This window comes from Alosa alosa, chromosome 21 (genome assembly GCF_017589495.1).
Source record: "Alosa alosa isolate M-15738 ecotype Scorff River chromosome 21, AALO_Geno_1.1, whole genome shotgun sequence".
In the NCBI taxonomy this organism is placed as follows: Eukaryota; Metazoa; Chordata; class Actinopteri; order Clupeiformes; family Clupeidae; genus Alosa; species Alosa alosa.
This window is the reverse complement of record NC_063209.1, coordinates 2,099,753-2,116,974: the sequence shown is the minus strand read 5'-3', so window position 1 is coordinate 2,116,974 and position 17,222 is coordinate 2,099,753. Positions and strand designations below refer to the sequence as shown.

Sequence of the window (17,222 nt, the reverse complement as noted above, 5' to 3'; positions counted from 1 at the left end):
TAAGACCCACACAATTTGTAATTTTCAAAATAGTTTTTTATTTTAAAAAAGCCAAAAGAGAACACTGTGTCCGCTAGCCTAAGTTTAGGCCTAGGCCTACAACATAACACAAACCAATATGTGAAATATAAGGCTTATGTTGATAAACAAACTCCGCTAAACGCACTAAAAGAAAATGTCATGTTAACATAGTCTGTTGCACCTAACCGGCTGATGTCCCGATGATGATGACAACGGCACTCAGCTGTGCCGGAGGAAGATTACTGGCAGTCTGGGGAGCACTGAAAGCACAGAACAGTTGGGTGATCCTGCAGATCAGCAGGTCGGTGGACTTTGACAGCGACAGTTTGTTGTTTCGTGAGAGTTCTTCGATGTTAGCTAGGCTACTCAATCCAGACTGCAGGGCAGGCTGCTATCATGGCAGCTCGCAGGTCAGCAGCAGTTCCTTGGTCGCGGCAGCGGCAGATCTCTCGCAGAGGCTAGTAGCTGTCCTGAGAAATATTTTCGAGCAGATGGTGAATAGCAGCGCCGTTCACGGATGGATGTCAGAGGACCAGACAATTCTTGTGGACCTTCGATAAAAAGCCTAGCAGCTAGTGTTTACAGCCAAGTTTTTCCACTCTAAATCCATTTTAAACAGGCTTAAAAAACGCTGGCCGTCTATGCAATACCTGCAGTGCTACTAGCAGCAAGGCTAGCTACAGACAAAGTGGGTAACGCTAACGGCTACAAATTTGCAGCTAACACACAATCGACACGATATTAAGCGATTTTGGTGAATGATAAGCAAAGCTCACCAATTTAGCCTTAAAGCTCATGTTCACATAGTTGTGGATGCATGTTTAAAAGAACCTAGACTACAAGCTAACCGTAGCTACAAACCAGCTTGTCTGGCACGTTTCAGGTTGTCAGAATTTCAGAGTAAACTAAGTTTGTAAACTTTCATGTTTAATACAGGCCTAAATATTTAGCAGACTAAAATGACATCAACACCAGTTTACATTTAAAATGATATTTGTATAATGTACTTACCAATAATCACAAAGACGGTGCAGCCTGTAGTCTTTCACTCTGCATAATCACATAACGTAGAGTTGCAGGTTTATGTGGGGGAAAAGTGTTCCGTTAGTTGTGGGGCGTCAGGTCTGCGCAGCTCCTGGGGATCTGGCCCACACCCGCTGGGCGGACTCAATTCAGTTGTGGCGCGTCTGGTCTGCGAAGCTGCCCCGGATAGGCGCCGCACCCGCTGGATGGACTGTTACAGTCAGAAGCTACAGACAAGTCTGGCGACAAGTTGGTGCAGATCTGCATAGTGAGTGCGACTGCTGCGCAAATCTACTGATTCAAAAACGGATCTGGCACAGATGTAAATGCTGTCTGGGTTACTCTTGCTATGCTTTCAATTTGATCACTAATCTGCTGGTAAAAGTACTGCTCACCGGTTCATGGTGAATGTCCATAAATTCACATCAAGAAACTAATGTCTATTTCTGGACCATATATATAGTTTCCAAAAGCACACTGCGAGTCAGTATCATGTTTACTCATGTACATATACGCTTATGGTGTAGAGAAAATATACAACTTTTTTTTTTAAAAAACAAAACAATAAATAATTGCTATAATCATTTGGTATTCAAAAGTACACACAAATAAAAAACAATCTGACCCTAAACAAATCTAGTATGTGTCTAGTAAATGTTCTTGAAGAAGAGCCAGTGACTCCTGGACATGTGTTGGAAGGGAAAAGCCCAAGTCTCTTTCTGCTCTGGCCAGAAAAGCATCTGCAGCATCCTGCACCATGGCTTCGGTTAACCGGTCATTCATTGTCCAGGTTGGGGCACGGCCGTATGTGGACCTCTCTGTAACTGAACAGCGAAGGTGACCTGATGAAGACATACAGACAGGTTATTAACCTAATGTCCACAGTGGGATTTAAAAAATTCCTTTTCAGCACTTAAAGGGCACAACAGTGGGAGCCAGGAATTGAACCTACAACTTTTCTGGCTACTTCCTTAACCAAAACACTACCATCGCCCCTTTTAGATGTGCCAACTGTGTTGCTGTACAACCCGAATTCCGTAAAAGTTGGACGCTTTGTAAAATGTGAATAAAAAAAAGAATGCTATGATTTACAAATCATGTAAACCCTATATTTAATTGAGAATAGTTAGAAAGACTACATATCAACTGTTGAAGGATAGAAATGTTATTGTTTTTTGGAAAAAAAAATAGAATTTAATGCCAGCAACACGTCCCAAAAAAGTTGTGGGAAAAATATCCAAGTGGGACCTTATGCTTTGTTAGCAAGTATAGCTGGCTTGGTATGGTTACTAGTGCTAGTTGTAGCTACCAAATCATAGGAGTTTATAACATAACATATAACACCAACATTGTGTGGTGTAGGGGTGTGCATACAAATAATTTAAAATATTCGAACCAAACAGTGTTATTTGGTTATTTGCAGTGCCAACACTGCTATTTTGAGGGTGCTTTATTAAGAGCATAAGGTGGATAGCTTCTTCTCTGTCTGGGCCAGTGTCCTTAGTAAAGAGTACATGGTAAAGAGATGCAAAAATGGCCCTTTATTAGACCATTTTAGGACCATTTTATTATTAAATTTGATGGTCTCCCTTTTATTTCTTTGGATTGTGTAGGTTACACACTCAATTAACTTAATTAACAGTGATTGTGCTAGCAGAACTTCTACCATGGCAGCAAATCATAGTAGCATAACATCTATGTTATATCATTTTAGCACAACTTCTACCATGATTCTATGTGTTATAGAATAACTAAATAGAGATATTAATATTTGTGTAGTACAACCCAAAACAGTTAATCGGTTATTCAATTATCCGTGCACACCAGGGATGGAAATTAGCACCAGCCAAATGCTGGTAGAATATCATTCAAATTTTGTTGCAGGAACTTGTTCAATCTATGGAAAATGTACAATCTATGTATTACCAATGTTTTAGCAATTTCTGTCAAAGTAATAAAACCTGATGTCTTGCTTCTTGAGCTGAAACAAAGTTATTTCACTGACAGTGGGTAATTTAAGGTTGTATCACCAATGGTGGGGTAACGCCTCTTCTGTTGACGTTCAAACAAAACAGAAAGCTAGCTCGCTACTCCCTCCCCCTCCCTCCCGTGCAATCAAAACTCTCCTGAATACGCATCTAGTCGGTTATTGGTTGGAAGGAACACTTGATTATGACCGCCGCGCAGCGAAGCAGCGGTCATATAGGTTTAGTCAGATTTTTTTTTTGTATTTTGTTTTTTTGTTTCGCATGTCCAAATTTCCGTCAAGGATTCCCGGGACACTGAAAGACCGGGGTAGACGAAACTTGGTGGGCATGTAACCCCATATGGATAGCATGGAACCATCGTTTTTCGTTTTGATCTGTAGCCCCCCCCCCGCTGGACTGCACCCCCCAAAAGGAGGGTAGGGCAGACACAGTTTTCTGTGAATATCTCGAGAACCGTAAGGTTTAGGAGGACCATTTTTTTTGTATGTTGATCTCAAGGGGCCATGTCAACCCATTCCATAACCACTCATTTCATGTATAGCGCCACCTAGTTAAACACAAAAAGTAAAAATGAGGTGTTGTAATCGCGAGGTATCTGTGACCTAACATAGTCAAAACTGCACGAAATTGGAAGTGTAGGATCATTATGACACCCTCTGAATGCACGCCAAGTTTCGTGGAATTCCGTTCATGGGGGGCCACACAATAAATTAATTTATGTTTCTATACACCAACTGGCCTGTAGGTGGCCGGAGACAGTTTTCTGTGAATATCTCGAGAACCGTAGGGCCTAGGAGGTCCACCTTTTTTTTGTATGTTGGTCTTAAGGGGGCCTGTCAACCCATCCCATTACCACTTATTTCATGTATAGCGCCACCTAGTTAAAAATTAAAAAGCAAAAAATGAGGCGTTTTCACCACAATATCTCTGGCTGACATGGTCAAAACTGCACGAAATTGAAAGTATAGGATCATTATGACACCCTCCAAATGCATGCCAAGTTTTGTGAACTTTCGTTCATGGGGGGCCTTACAATAAAATAATTTATGTGTACATTTAGTGACCATACACCAACAAGGATTCCCGGGACACTGAAAGACCGGGTACATTTAAACTTGGTGGGCATGTAACCCCACATGGATAGCACGGAACCATCGGTTTTCGTTTTGATCTGTAGCCCCCCCGCTGTACTGGACCCCCCAAAAGGAGGGTAGGGCAGACACAGTTTTCTGTGAATATCTTGGGCCTAGGATGACCAATTTTTTCCGTATGTTTGCCTCCAGGGGTCATGTTAACCCATTCCATGTGCACACATGTGCATAAATAGATACACACGCACACACATACATTCACAGTAATCATACGTATGACACATACTCACACAGTAGACATATGTACGCATGCATGCACAAACACACATACGCAGGCAAACACACAAGCACGCACACACACACACACCCACACACATAAACATAAACGTGTACACGCACACATGCGCACAATTCAAGAATTTCTCAGAATTATGAACAGGCAAGATGGGGGTGGGGTTGTATAAAATGAATTTTACATGTGAAATCTATGAACTAATCATGTTTTGGTACTTGTTGTCTAGCAGATACCAGTGAGAATTGAGTGTGGATAATGCAATTTAGTGAGACAGTTAGAATCATATAGGCCTTTCAGCGTGATTTATTTTTGTGGAAAAAATGTGCTGACTGGGCAGGGGTCATATTTTGTACCGCTCTGCGGTACATCTAGTTTGGCAGAATTTCATTCAAATTGCATTTTCAATCCAATCCATGGTCAAGGATTAGTCATTTTATCCATAGGAAATACATGTTTTGGACAAGACAGAAGTGCATACCTTTCATGACTTCCTCATAGCTCAGAAGAAGCATCCAGATCAGCTGCATTAGCTCTTCCCATCTCCTCCAGCCTTCACTACCATCCTGGTGGAGGAATTGACGGATTAGTGTGAATATGTTAAAGATGGTAAATTCTCTTGAACAGGTTTTACAACATTGCATAAATATGACTCGCTGTAGGTATCCATTCTATCAGTTAATAACAACTGCTGACCCTCACTACACTTAAAAAAATGCAAAAGCATCTAAACGTATTGCTTACCGTTAACCCACCCAAATATACAATTGTGTGGTCATTAGGGCTGCACAATTAATCGAATTTTAATCACGATCACGATTTTGGCTTCCCACGATCAAATTTGCGTGATCGAGCGATATTTCAAATGCGTGCTCTACCCATAGAACCAACCTGGCAACCCATAGAACGGCTCGCTACAAAACAAATCAAGCGCTCCCTTAAACCTGTCTGACCATGTGCCTGCATGCAGCCTACCAATGACAGCTGTTCCCTGCACTGTTCAGCCTGATGCACTGTGGACTAGTGACATTATGTTAACTATTAGTAGGCTAGTTAGACTATACAATAAACGACGATCAAAAATCAAATGTGTGGCACAGCAGAAGGCCAAGAGCTTGTCCCTTGAAGCGGATCATCCATTGTTCGAAAATATTTCTGATTTCAGGCAAGTAAAGTTAACCAAAAATATAAGCAAAGCAAGGCTCTCAACCGTGAAACACATTACATGACGTAAACCACACATGCCTTTTTTATCACGTTAACTTTTAGTCCTTGTTTGCTTCCTCCGATAGCCTATAGCCTACTGTAATAAGAGTTGAGCTAACAACGGGATCCGTGAATTTTATTCATGTATTTTATAAGCTTCATGTGCAACCTACAATGCATATGCGTTTCAAGACACAGCCTACTCAAAACGAGTGAACAATAATGAAAATGTAGCCTACACGTCAGTGTTTTACATATCAACGAATGACTAAACCAGGGGTGTCCAAACTGCGGCCAGCCATGCACTTTAATCCGGCCCGCCGAGCATTTATTAGTTTATCATAGGCCGCTCGCTATTTTTTTCCAGCGATAGACGACGTTGTGGTTAAAACATTATTATTATTCTTATTCTTCTTATTATTATTATTTGTGTGTGGCCCGCTGGCCAATTTTCAAAACCCAATGTGGCCCTTCAGTCAAAAAGTTTGGACACCCCTGGACTAAACGATTACAGTAAACTCATGAACAAGAAGCAGAGCTTAAGTGGCTAATGGGGAGCGTTGGGAGGATTCCCGGTGGGCTGTTAACGTTTTCCCAAATATTAACAAAGTAGCACGCACAAAACATTTGTTTGGAAGTTGTTTGGAAGTTTGGAAGTCGCAGTCAAATCTATATTTGCAGTAATTTAGGGGAGTAAATGTGAGGGGAAGAATTTGGGTGAGCCAGATAGCAAGTCCAATATGTTTAGGGGAAAAATATTTTTCTCACTAAAATTAATTAATAATCGTGCTCTCAATATTGATCAAAATAATCGTGATTATCATTTTGGCCATAATCGTGCAGCCCTAGTGGTCATAACCTTCTCAGGCAATAGAATGTTAAAATATTCTCACGTTTGTCCTCAACAACTTCTCACCATTGGATCAGATGGCAGAGTGGAATATTGAAGGAAGTGGAGCAGCAGGCTGAGGGACATTGGCACAGGTATCTTTTGAGGGCATTCATAGTCCAAAAGAAGCTCTAGAAGCTTGCACTTAAGCAGATTGCTTTCTAGAGTATCAAAAAGAAGCAACCTAGGATAAAGGAAAATGAAAAAAAGTTATGCAAATAAATAGATGGAGTAGTGTAGTAGGTCCAGCAGTGTGTAGCCTCTAGACGTGAGCTTGTTCAACTGCAACTGACTGAAAATCACTCCATGCAAGTTGGCAACCATAGTGGCAGAAAAACATGAAAGTCCCTCTACAGTCATGGAAGAGGACCCATTCCATATTTAGATATATAAAATGCTTATTCTAAGCAAATAAATTACAGCAATTACATTTTACAGGTAATTATGCAGTAATTATAGTTTACTAAACTAGTGAACATAGTTTTGAATACTACATTCCAGTTTTACATACTTGGTTTTGGCTTACAAGGTTGTTTTACAAATTGTTTATCCCCCCTCCACACATACATAGACAGACACACACACACACAGAGTCCCACCTGTGCTCACGCTTTTGAGAGCTAATAATGGTGTGGAAAAGCTCCTGGGAAATCTTATTAGAGCTGCAGGTGGGAGTACGATCCACCTCCAAGGCTAAGACCAGCATCTTCTGAAAAACCATCACCATCCTGAAACACAGCATAAGAAATACCACTGTAGTAGACCCATCACTATTGCTATGTTTGTTTCATCTTTTTTTTGGATACCTAATAAAAGCAAAACCAAAGTGAAATACAAGAACACATATCAAACATAAAGCATAAACTGGAAAGTTTTACAAACAGCCGAAAAATGCTTAGTACATGAAAATAAAAACATACTTAAGATTTTCATTCCTCTCCCTCTTGGGGTTTTTATTCTCTTTGCTACCGACAGCCAAGGATACTGCTTCAAAAAGCCAACAAATGAGGTCTCTGAAAGAAAGTGACATACACTAAACTGTAATGGTGCCTTCAAAAATACACAAAAACACTCCTAGGAAACAACACAGCAACAAACTGATTGAGTGCAGTCAGACCATCTACCAAAGACGCAGTTTGTGATTTAAGTTGAAAAAAACTTCTGATCACATTAAGTGAATTGCTCCTTCAGCTGTCCATTTAGTTTACTGTATGTGTTGAAAAATCTAGATTTCATACAGAGAGCTGTCTCTACATATGGGAAACAAACACAGTGGCTTGGACCGAACCATAAATAATTCCAGCCAATCAACACACTGCTTCAGTAGTACTGGAGGGAGGGGTTGATTTGAGTGGCTGCTGAGATCAAATATCAACAACCTTTCACCAGAATCACAGATTGCATCTTTAAGGGCTATTTAATTGAAGCTGGAAATTGGTAAACTGACAGAGAGGACATTTTAGAAATTAAGTCAATAAACATTAACTGTAATTCAGATACACATGCAATAAATGCACAATAAATATAATTATTTTGTTGTCTTTCACATTTGCCAGAACATCGGTTATTATGAATGTACAAGACAACAACTCCAGTCTAAGAACAACCTAGGGTCTATTTTTGGATGCCAACAAGTGTAAACATTTGTTTGGGGACCACAACGTTGTTAATCAGTGCTGTTTGAGTAACACTGGACTAACTTGCCCCCAAGGCTATCACTATATGCTATTTTGTTGTAAATGCATATTCTGGTCTTACTCAAAACTATTCCAATTTACAACCCTAACACAGAAAAGGTTGGGACGTGTAAAATGCGTGTAAAATGCAAATAAAAATTCAAAACAGAATGTGACAATCTGCAGATCGTATAAAATGTTGAAAATGACAAATTTGACTATTTCATGTAAAATATACTGTATGTTCATTTTGAATTTGATACGAGCAACACATTTGTTGTGTAATGATAAAGACAACAATTGGAGGAATATTTCACAACTAATTAGGGTAACTGCCACCATGGTTGGGTATAAAAAAAGAGCATCACAGAGAGACAGAGTCAGAAGTAAAGATATAGAAGTATTCATCACTTCTAGAGAACACATCACCCCTGTGTTGGCTGAACTGCACTGGCTCCCTATTTCCTATAGAATTGATTTTAAGGTTATGTTAATTACTTACAAAGCTCTGAATGGCATAGCACCTTCATATATCTCTGAGCTTTTAATATCTTATCAACCACAAAGGAAACTTAGATCATCCAATTCTAATCTTTTAATCGCACTCCAAAGTGCTCCACAAACAAAGTGGAGAAGCTGCGTTTATCCATTATGCCCCAAACTATGGAACACCCTGCCTCTGTACATCAAGCAGGCGAGTTCAGTAAATATTTTAAAAAGATCTGAAAACATACCTGTACAGGAAAGCTTTTAGTTAACTCATCTTATCCTGTAGACTACATTTTCAGATTATTCTACATCTGCTACTATTGAGGGCTTAGCCAGCCAGAAGCAGATGGGCTCCCCTATTAAGTCAGGTTCTGCTCAAGGTTTCTTCCTGGAATATGGGAGTTTTTCCTTGCCACAGTTGCCATATGGCGTGCTTGTGGGGGTAAGAGGGTTAAGGCTGCCAGTCTTATGATGTCATTTTCTAAATTTTTTGATATGTTGCTGAGTATATCATAAACAGCAAAGAAAAGTGATTGATAATGACTGACTGACTATTATTGTGTTACATGCTTCAAATGTAAAGCACTTTGAGCTGCATTCTGTGTATGAAAGGTGCTATACAAATAAAGCTTTATTATTATTATTACTTTGTGTAAACCTGTACGGACAAATGATGAAACAATATAATTATAATACTCCTTAACATGAAATTGCAAGGTATTTGGGGATTTCATCATCTACAGTACATAATATCATTGAAATATTTAGAGAATCCAGAGAAATGTTTGCAATCTTTGTCCCCAAACAAGGGACAGAGCTGAAAAGCAATATTGGATGGCTGTGGTCTTTTGGACCTCAGATTGCACTGTATTAAACCAGACCTGTTTCTGTAAAGAAAATAAATGTATGGGCTCAGAAAACTTCCGATAACCATTGTGTATGAGCACAGTTTGATACTCAATTCACAAATGATAGTGTAAACTTTCCCATGAAAAAAGAAGAAATTGTATTTAGACACGATACAGAAATGTCACCATTGTATCTTGGCCTGTATAGACCTCTCCAGAATAAGTCCCGCCTCCGTAACTTCCGTATCCATCCAACTTCCTGGCGTCGATTGTCTATGGGAAATAACATGGCGTTTCGAAATATCATACCGGTAAAACATCTGTAGGTAGAAGTAGGAAAAAGCTGGTGGGCAGATTGGCCTACACACTTCTGCCATCTAGTTTCCACTGGATTTTTTTGATTGTCGGTGCCGTTTAAGTAGTATACTATAGACTATACTACTTAAACGGCTCCGAAAATCAAAAAATCCAGTGGAAACTAGATGGCAGAAGTGTGTAGGCCAATCTGCCCAGCAGCTTTTTCTACTTTGTCACCTACAGAGTTTGACAGGTACGATCTTTCAAAATGCCAAGTTATTTCCCATAGACATTTGACGACCGAAGGTTGGATGGATACAGAAGTTAGGAGGCGGGACTTATTCTGGAGAGGTCTATTTGTTCTGGGCTAGGGCTGGGACAACGCGTCGACGACGTCGACGCAAAAAATACGTCGACGCAAAATATCTCCTCCTCTGCATGTGCATTTAACCAGAGGCCGTTTACGAGACATTCTCTGATTTAACAAAATATTCACGATTGTTGAAGGATTGTTGTTGCCACATAGAAGCACTGCATAGAACACAGTGGGCTAAATTGCTATTAAATCCGCTTAGCATCGTGACCATGCTGCGCAAATTTGTTCAAAACTGCTGCATTAAAGTTAAAGTAAACTCTGCTAATGTCTTATCACAACATAGTACATTGAGGAGACTAAACTAAGTTAAGTTACAGTATGCAATCAATCAGTATCTCAAAGCTAACGTTAGAATACTGTTTGGATGTCAAGTTTGCATGCTTACTTACAGCTGCTTGTATTTCGTTACGCAGGGCTCATTTTATAATTGACTCTGAATGTTTGCAAAATCCCGATGTAAATGGAAAGGTGTTTTCCAAGACTCAAAAGTGCTTGTCCCAAGGAGAAGTACGAACCGTTATTTGAACTAACTACGTAATGAATTGCATCCACACATCAGCAGCCTTTTAACTGTGTTATGTTAATTGCAAGGATTCCCTCATGAACGTCTTAAAATGACTCAATTAGACATACCTACTGAACTTTATTGAATGCTACCTCTGACTAAGAATGCATTACTTTGCACTTGTATAGTCTTTTATTTTGGAATCTTAAGAGCAATAAACAAACATTGCAATGTTAAAGAATTCATGTTTAATTAATTCAGATATGTAAATAAACATGTATAAGTTGCTATTAGTCAATTAATGAGGAGATAATCGAATCGAAATCGAATCGGACTGAAAAAATGAATCGTTAGATTAATCGATGCATTGAAAAAATAATCGCTAGATTAATCGTTTAAAAAATAATCGTTTATCCCAGCCCTATTCTGGGCTAAAGAGGAGAGGGTCTATCCAACTAACCCAACTTGCTATAGTGCTCAGTTTAAAACCCAGCATCTATGACGGTGTGAAGGTGCATTAGTGCCTATGGCATGGCATCTTGCACATCTGGCCAGGCACAATCAATTCTAAATCATGTACAGAGGTTTTGAGCATCATACACGGACATTCACACAATGTCTTTTTCAGGGAAGACCTTCAATATTTCAGGAAAACAAATGCCAAAATTAATTCTGCACATATTTTAACAGTATTTCTCCATAGAGGAAGAGTCCAGGTGCTAAAATGGCCTGTCTGCAGTCCAGACCTGTCAAATTGGGTGCACCATGGAATGAAAAACATGATTAAGAAGGCAGGAATGGGACATTTCATTCTTAAAACTCTAGCAACTGGTCTCCTCAGTTCCTAAACATTTACAGAATGTTGTTAAATGAAGAGGTGAAGCAGCAGTGGTAAACATGCCCCGTCCCAACTTTCTTTGAAACACGTTGCTAGTATCATCCAAAAATAGACCCAAGGTTGTTCTTAGAGTAGAGTGGTCCTTTAAAACCTGTTTCAATATGAACTTTTGTTGTTACTAAACAAAATGTTACCCTGTTGCCCGTGGCTGTAGTATGTCCTCACCTGACATGAGTGAACCTCTGCTCACAAGACAGCATGGCTTTTGTGATGGACAGGTGCAGCTTTTGCATGCATAATTTCTGCTGAAAGTCATCATCAAGAATTTGTAGCACATACTGTAGTAGCATACATCTGACATCCAGCCGAAGCCTCTTGGAGCTATCCTTTTAGTGGACATGAATGTCATGAAAAGCAGTCATAGACTTTAGAGAGAAAATATACAAAGAAAATTGTTTTAAAATGTGTATACAGACATGTGTCAGTTCATTTTCTTTACTTCCAAGACAAACCATTTTCCAAAACTTGATTCCCTACCTGCTGCTCCATCACAGCTGTCAGCAGTCCCCAGTCCCATGAAAGAGACGATATATCTGATGGATGAAATCTGCATTTGCAAAAACAGGAACTAAATTGCTGATATATGAACTCAACTGCCAAACAAGTCAGTTTCAGTTTGCACACAGAATGGGCCGCAGGCAGAATGTGAGGAGATATTTGCTGAATGTAACAAACATGTATTGGCTTAAAAACATCTCATTTTCACAGTCCACAAATTCTCCAACACAAGGAGACATACGTTTTAAAGTTGAAGGACATTTAAAAAAAAAAGGGTGTGAATATCAAGACATCCACTGATAAACCCATGGTGTGCTCTGATCACATTGTTCATTATACATACTTTCCAGAATCTCTATGCAGATTTTCTAGAATCATTATGTGACAAAAATAACCCAGAAGCTGATGCAAAATGAATAGACCAATCATGTGACAAAACATCAATGCATGAATAGCGCATGAACAATGATAGCTTTACTAGAGCTTTTTGCACCATAGCTTCATTTGACTGACAAATTATTTCTAAGGTAAAAGGGGTATGCATTACAGTTTCGTAGTTTTGTTTTCCACCCTTATGTATAGTTATGAAGTCAAATTCAGATGGCTTTCCAGTGCAATTTTGTTTAAGACAATTGTGAATGGTCTGTTTCCATGGACTGCTACTGTAGGAAGTTAGATTTCCTCCATGGAAATCATGTTTCCATGATTGCTCATTTTTCAGTTTGCAAGTTCAAATTGTGCATTCATACATTCAGCTTAAAGGCTACCGCCCCCATGAAGGGGAAGACATGTTAACAGTACACAATGGCAGTCAATGGCCGAAATAACCAGTTGTTTTAAATTCAGATGGGGTTCAGCTTGTTTTTGAACATAATGGTTTCAAGGAATTGCGTTTACTTAACGTTGTATGCTATCAAACTAATTCATCCTAGATTTCCCAATGTTGACGACACTTTTTTCTGGTAGCTGACATTCGTAGTAACTTCATTAGCTTACTAACTAGCTAACTTTATATGTAAGGTAAACCTTTTAGAAGTCAAAGATGTGTCTTCCTATGGCAAAATATCCAGTCTCTCTCTTTCTCTTGCTCTGAAAGGGAGACTTCATCTCCTCACACTTCGCCTATAACCTGGAAAATCCAGACCCTGGTAATCTAGAAAGTTAAGGGTCTGGCCACAAATAATAAAAGTGGCCTAACTCGAGGGGCGGCACCAAGTATGCATTTGAAAATCTCGCTGCACGGATAACAGTTCGACCAATGTTTACTGACTGATTCCGGACTTCGACACAATTGGATAACACTACGACCAATGTTTAATGACTGATTCGTTGCAGCGCTGTCGTCATCTGTTTAGTTCGCCTCTGGCCCACCTATATCAAATACACTGATGTGATTGGTTCCTCGCGATACAAGGGGTGAAAGTAACATGCATCATTACTCATTGCCAGAATGTCTCGCAGAGACAATGCAAATTGTGCTTTCGCGAGAACTCTGGATTTCCAGGGTGCTTTGCCTATGGACATCAGTGCAAAGCATTTAGTTTAATGATTCCTACCAGAGTTCCTACCAGAACAGGGACCTCTATCTTCAAAAAACTCCTAAAACATCTAGCTCTTAAGAGAGTATCTCCTTTCCTAGCACTACCAACAACTGAACATGCTAAATCTAGCACCTAACACTTGCCTATCCCCCCTCCTAGAACGGTCACTTGATTCTATGCGAGTGCTTATCGCCGCACTAACATGTCCTTGTCACACTATACCTTGATTGTTTCCCGTTTTTGTAAGTTGCTGTGGCTAAAAGCGTCAGCTATGTAAATGTAAATGTAAATGTACATATATTAGAATGTCTAGTGACACTACATGTGACACTACATGTGTATGACATAGGCTAAAACCTTGTAGCTCACTTACATCTGAATCCTCATCAGTAAACTGTAGGCCTCCAGCGCAAGAACATCAGGACAGTGAGGGTCCATCAGGATACCCCTGAGTAGGTGTGCCATGATGTCAGGGGGTGGATAGTACCGGGGTTGCAGAAAATCTGACAGAAGCTGAAGGGTACCCTCTGGGTAGTTTTCCTCAATGGTGCTATAGACTAGGCTAAGACTCTGTCTACATAATAGCTCAGGTGGACCATAGTCTTCCTCTTCCTCTTCCTCCTCCTCGTCAATCTATTTATGAATGTAAAAAGAACACTTAAAAAATACCTTTTTCAAACACTGTAATCAGTAAAGAACTTTTTCAAACACTGTAATTGATAAAGAACTTTTTTAGATACTGTAATTAATAACGTTGAATTAAATAAAAGGTGCATCTCACCAGGTCTTGAACCACTGCCCCCATCTGTTTTTTTAATTTCTTTAGCTGAATATGAGAAATGTATTGCTTGTGCTGTAGCTCTTGTCCAGACATCCCAGGACCAAAATCAGACATCATGTGACTGACAGAATCCTCCTGTATGTTTTCAACTTGACCAAGACCATTATGGAGTCTTATCCCCTCCTGTTCTTGACAGCCCCTTTCAGATAAAGGGTTTGACAGACAAATTTGAGGACACAGAGCACTATGTAGGTGGGTTGCCCTCATAGCAGTCTGAATGGTCTTGCTGACATCAGAACCAGGTCTTCCTGGAGAATTTGGGGTACAATTGATCTGGGTTTCTGTCCACGGGGACACAGTATCTGAGGCAGGTAATGCTGTGAGATTACCTGTATTAGACTGACTTACAGAAGAGGAGGAGGGCACTAGGTTCTCTTCCCAAACAGCTTCTAAACCAGCTACAGATGAAAATGTACCAATGGATGACTTCCTTTGGGCTTCTGTTAGGGTGGACTTGGAAGGCATGCAAGAGGATTCTGCCGGGTGGTCAAATAAATCTGTGGTAAAAGTGGTCTCCTTTAACTCAGGCATGTTTGACTCATCTGAGAATGAAAACGGATCAATTTCAGATGGACAGTGATAATTGCTATCAAGGCTGAAAGGAGAGGGAATGCTATCTGGAGAGTCTTTTTGTGAACTGCACTTTTCTAACGCAGGCAGCTCATTTCCCAAGAGGACAGAGGTTTTCTCTATTGAGTCTATTGTGGTTGGATCTTTAACAGATATATTTTTGTGTACAATCAGTGCTGCTGGCGATGGAGCTTCAGATTCACCTTCTAATTGAAGGCCATTTCCCTCTTTCTCTGATACCGACAGAGCTTCACAATCAGGAGGTAAACAAGACTTCTGGGGTGACTCAATCCCCTGTGAATTTTCTTCTAATAAACTTGGGCTCCTCTCAGTTGCAAGAGAAGGTGGAATCTGACATTCGCCTTGTTGATGCAAGGAATCCTCCTCTTTATCTGATATTGATAGTGCAGCACAAACAGCTTCTGATTCTTTTTCCTCTACAAGACTCAAGTCTACAACTTCAATGGAACCACGTTGGAACCTTCGGGGGCGTCTTCTTCTTCTGAGTTTTGACAAGTCAATGACAACCTAAAGTAAACACATGAAAGGGTTTTCAACATCTTATATAACCTAAACATACTTATTTATCTTGTTTGGAAATTATTTGAGAGATTGCCTCCCTCCCTTTTACACCCACATTTTAAGTATAGCCTATTTAGGATTATTTCTATTTGTAGTTCCTGTAATACTTTTATGCGTTGATTGGTTTAAACATGTTTAATGAAATGTTTGTGAATAATAATAATTTAACGTTAACAAATTGGTAATGGCAAACAATTTGCTAGCTAGCTATGCTAGGTAACATTAACGTTACTAAACCGACGTTACCTTGTTTCTAGCCAGCTATCATAGGCCTACCTACTGTACCTAACAACACACCATCTGTGAGTGAACTGGAGAGCTTGAACAGTAACACCTCCACGCACCACGCTTCCAAAAAATACCATAAACCAGGTAACTTAGGCTTGCTACTGACAGAAACGTCGGGGCTTAGGTAAAGTCAACATGGGTGTCTGGTCTAACGCTAACTTTCTGTCAGCTAAACTGAGGCACTTTGGTTAAGATTGCTCACGCGCTCAAATGAACTCGGTCAGGATTTTAGAATCTGAGCCCATCTGCACCCTGTTCTGGCTCTGGCTACTGTCTGAATTTAGGTTATCGTTACTTCCGTTAGCCAACATGCAAACAGGTGGATACTCTTTGTAAACAATAATAGCCGTTGGCTAATTTGCATGGAGTAGCCATTGCAATAATAACGTAACGTTAAGGAGGACATAAAGATCTAGGTGTATCTTTAAAGTCATACTGTTGGTCTGTTAATGATATGGACAAATCAGTCGGTAGGTGGTACCGACACTCACCGGTTTCACAGGAACCCAGTCGGTCCTAATAAATGGTCTGGCATCTTCTCTAGTATCATCACTATAACAACGCACAACCTCTAGGTCGGAGTCTGAATCGCTACCCGAACTTAATGAAATTATATCGTCCATTGCCAGTTGAGAATCGTGGCGCTTTACATGACTTAAATTACAGAGATCCTTTCGGTTGTGCAGCAGTTATCATAGGCAGTTATGCAGTGGCATGCAGTTCCGCGTTTTGTCACGTGGGTAGAATAAAGACCATAACAGAGATTTTACACACCGCCACCCACTGGAGGGAAAAAAACATGCTCATCTTTGGTACGGTAGAGTCAGAGCCATCTCTAGCTCTGGGTAGAGTGATTGTAAAATACCGGTAGGTAATATATGGAAACCCGTTCCCGCCACTTGAAAAACAGTAGGCCTACAAGTGGTATTTAAGTTGTATTTGTCATGGCTTTTATACCATACCTTGTTAGACCATCCTGTGTGGGTGTGACATGTCTCAACTCATTGTACATACACAGCTCTGGAAAAAATAAAAGACCACTGCACATTTTTCGTATGTCATCCAATGGTTGCTGAGGAATGATTTGATAGTCATATTAAAATTTAAGAGACCACTGCAAATTTGCAAGTGCAAATTTAGAATATATTCAAGTGCAAATTTGCAAGTGCAAATTTGCAAGTGCAAATTTGCAAGTGCAAATTTGCAAGTGCAAATTTGCAAGTGCAAATTTGCAAGTGCAAATTTGCAAGTGCAAATTTGCAAGTGCAAATTTGCAAGTGCAAATTTGCAAGTGCAAATTTGC

The 17,222-nt window shown here is 39.9% G+C and overlaps 1 protein-coding gene across 4 annotated transcripts; it reads right to left on the bottom strand.

The window, feature by feature from the left end:
• simc1 (SUMO interacting motifs containing 1) lies at nt 1–16,633 on the bottom strand. Of its 4 annotated transcripts, none has more exons than XM_048232220.1 (11): nt 16,411–16,633; nt 14,420–15,577; nt 14,012–14,271; nt 12,077–12,146; nt 11,765–11,925; nt 7,431–7,523; nt 7,110–7,238; nt 6,538–6,694; nt 4,897–4,981; nt 1,033–1,886; nt 1–572 (listed from the first exon to the last, which is right to left on the bottom strand). In XM_048232220.1, exons 1-10 carry the CDS (start codon nt 16,540–16,542, stop codon nt 1,681–1,683), a joined length of 2,451 nt encoding a protein of 816 aa, XP_048088177.1. In that variant the 5' UTR covers nt 16,543–16,633; the 3' UTR covers nt 1–572; nt 1,033–1,680. The 4 variants fall into 4 exon arrangements, with proteins under 4 accessions (XP_048088177.1, XP_048088179.1, XP_048088176.1 ...); XM_048232222.1 differs by lacking the exon at nt 16,411–16,633 and adding an exon at nt 15,929–16,019 and having other exon boundaries at nt 1–491; XM_048232219.1 differs by having other exon boundaries at nt 2–491.
• Nucleotides 16,634–17,222: the final 589 nt, after the last annotated feature.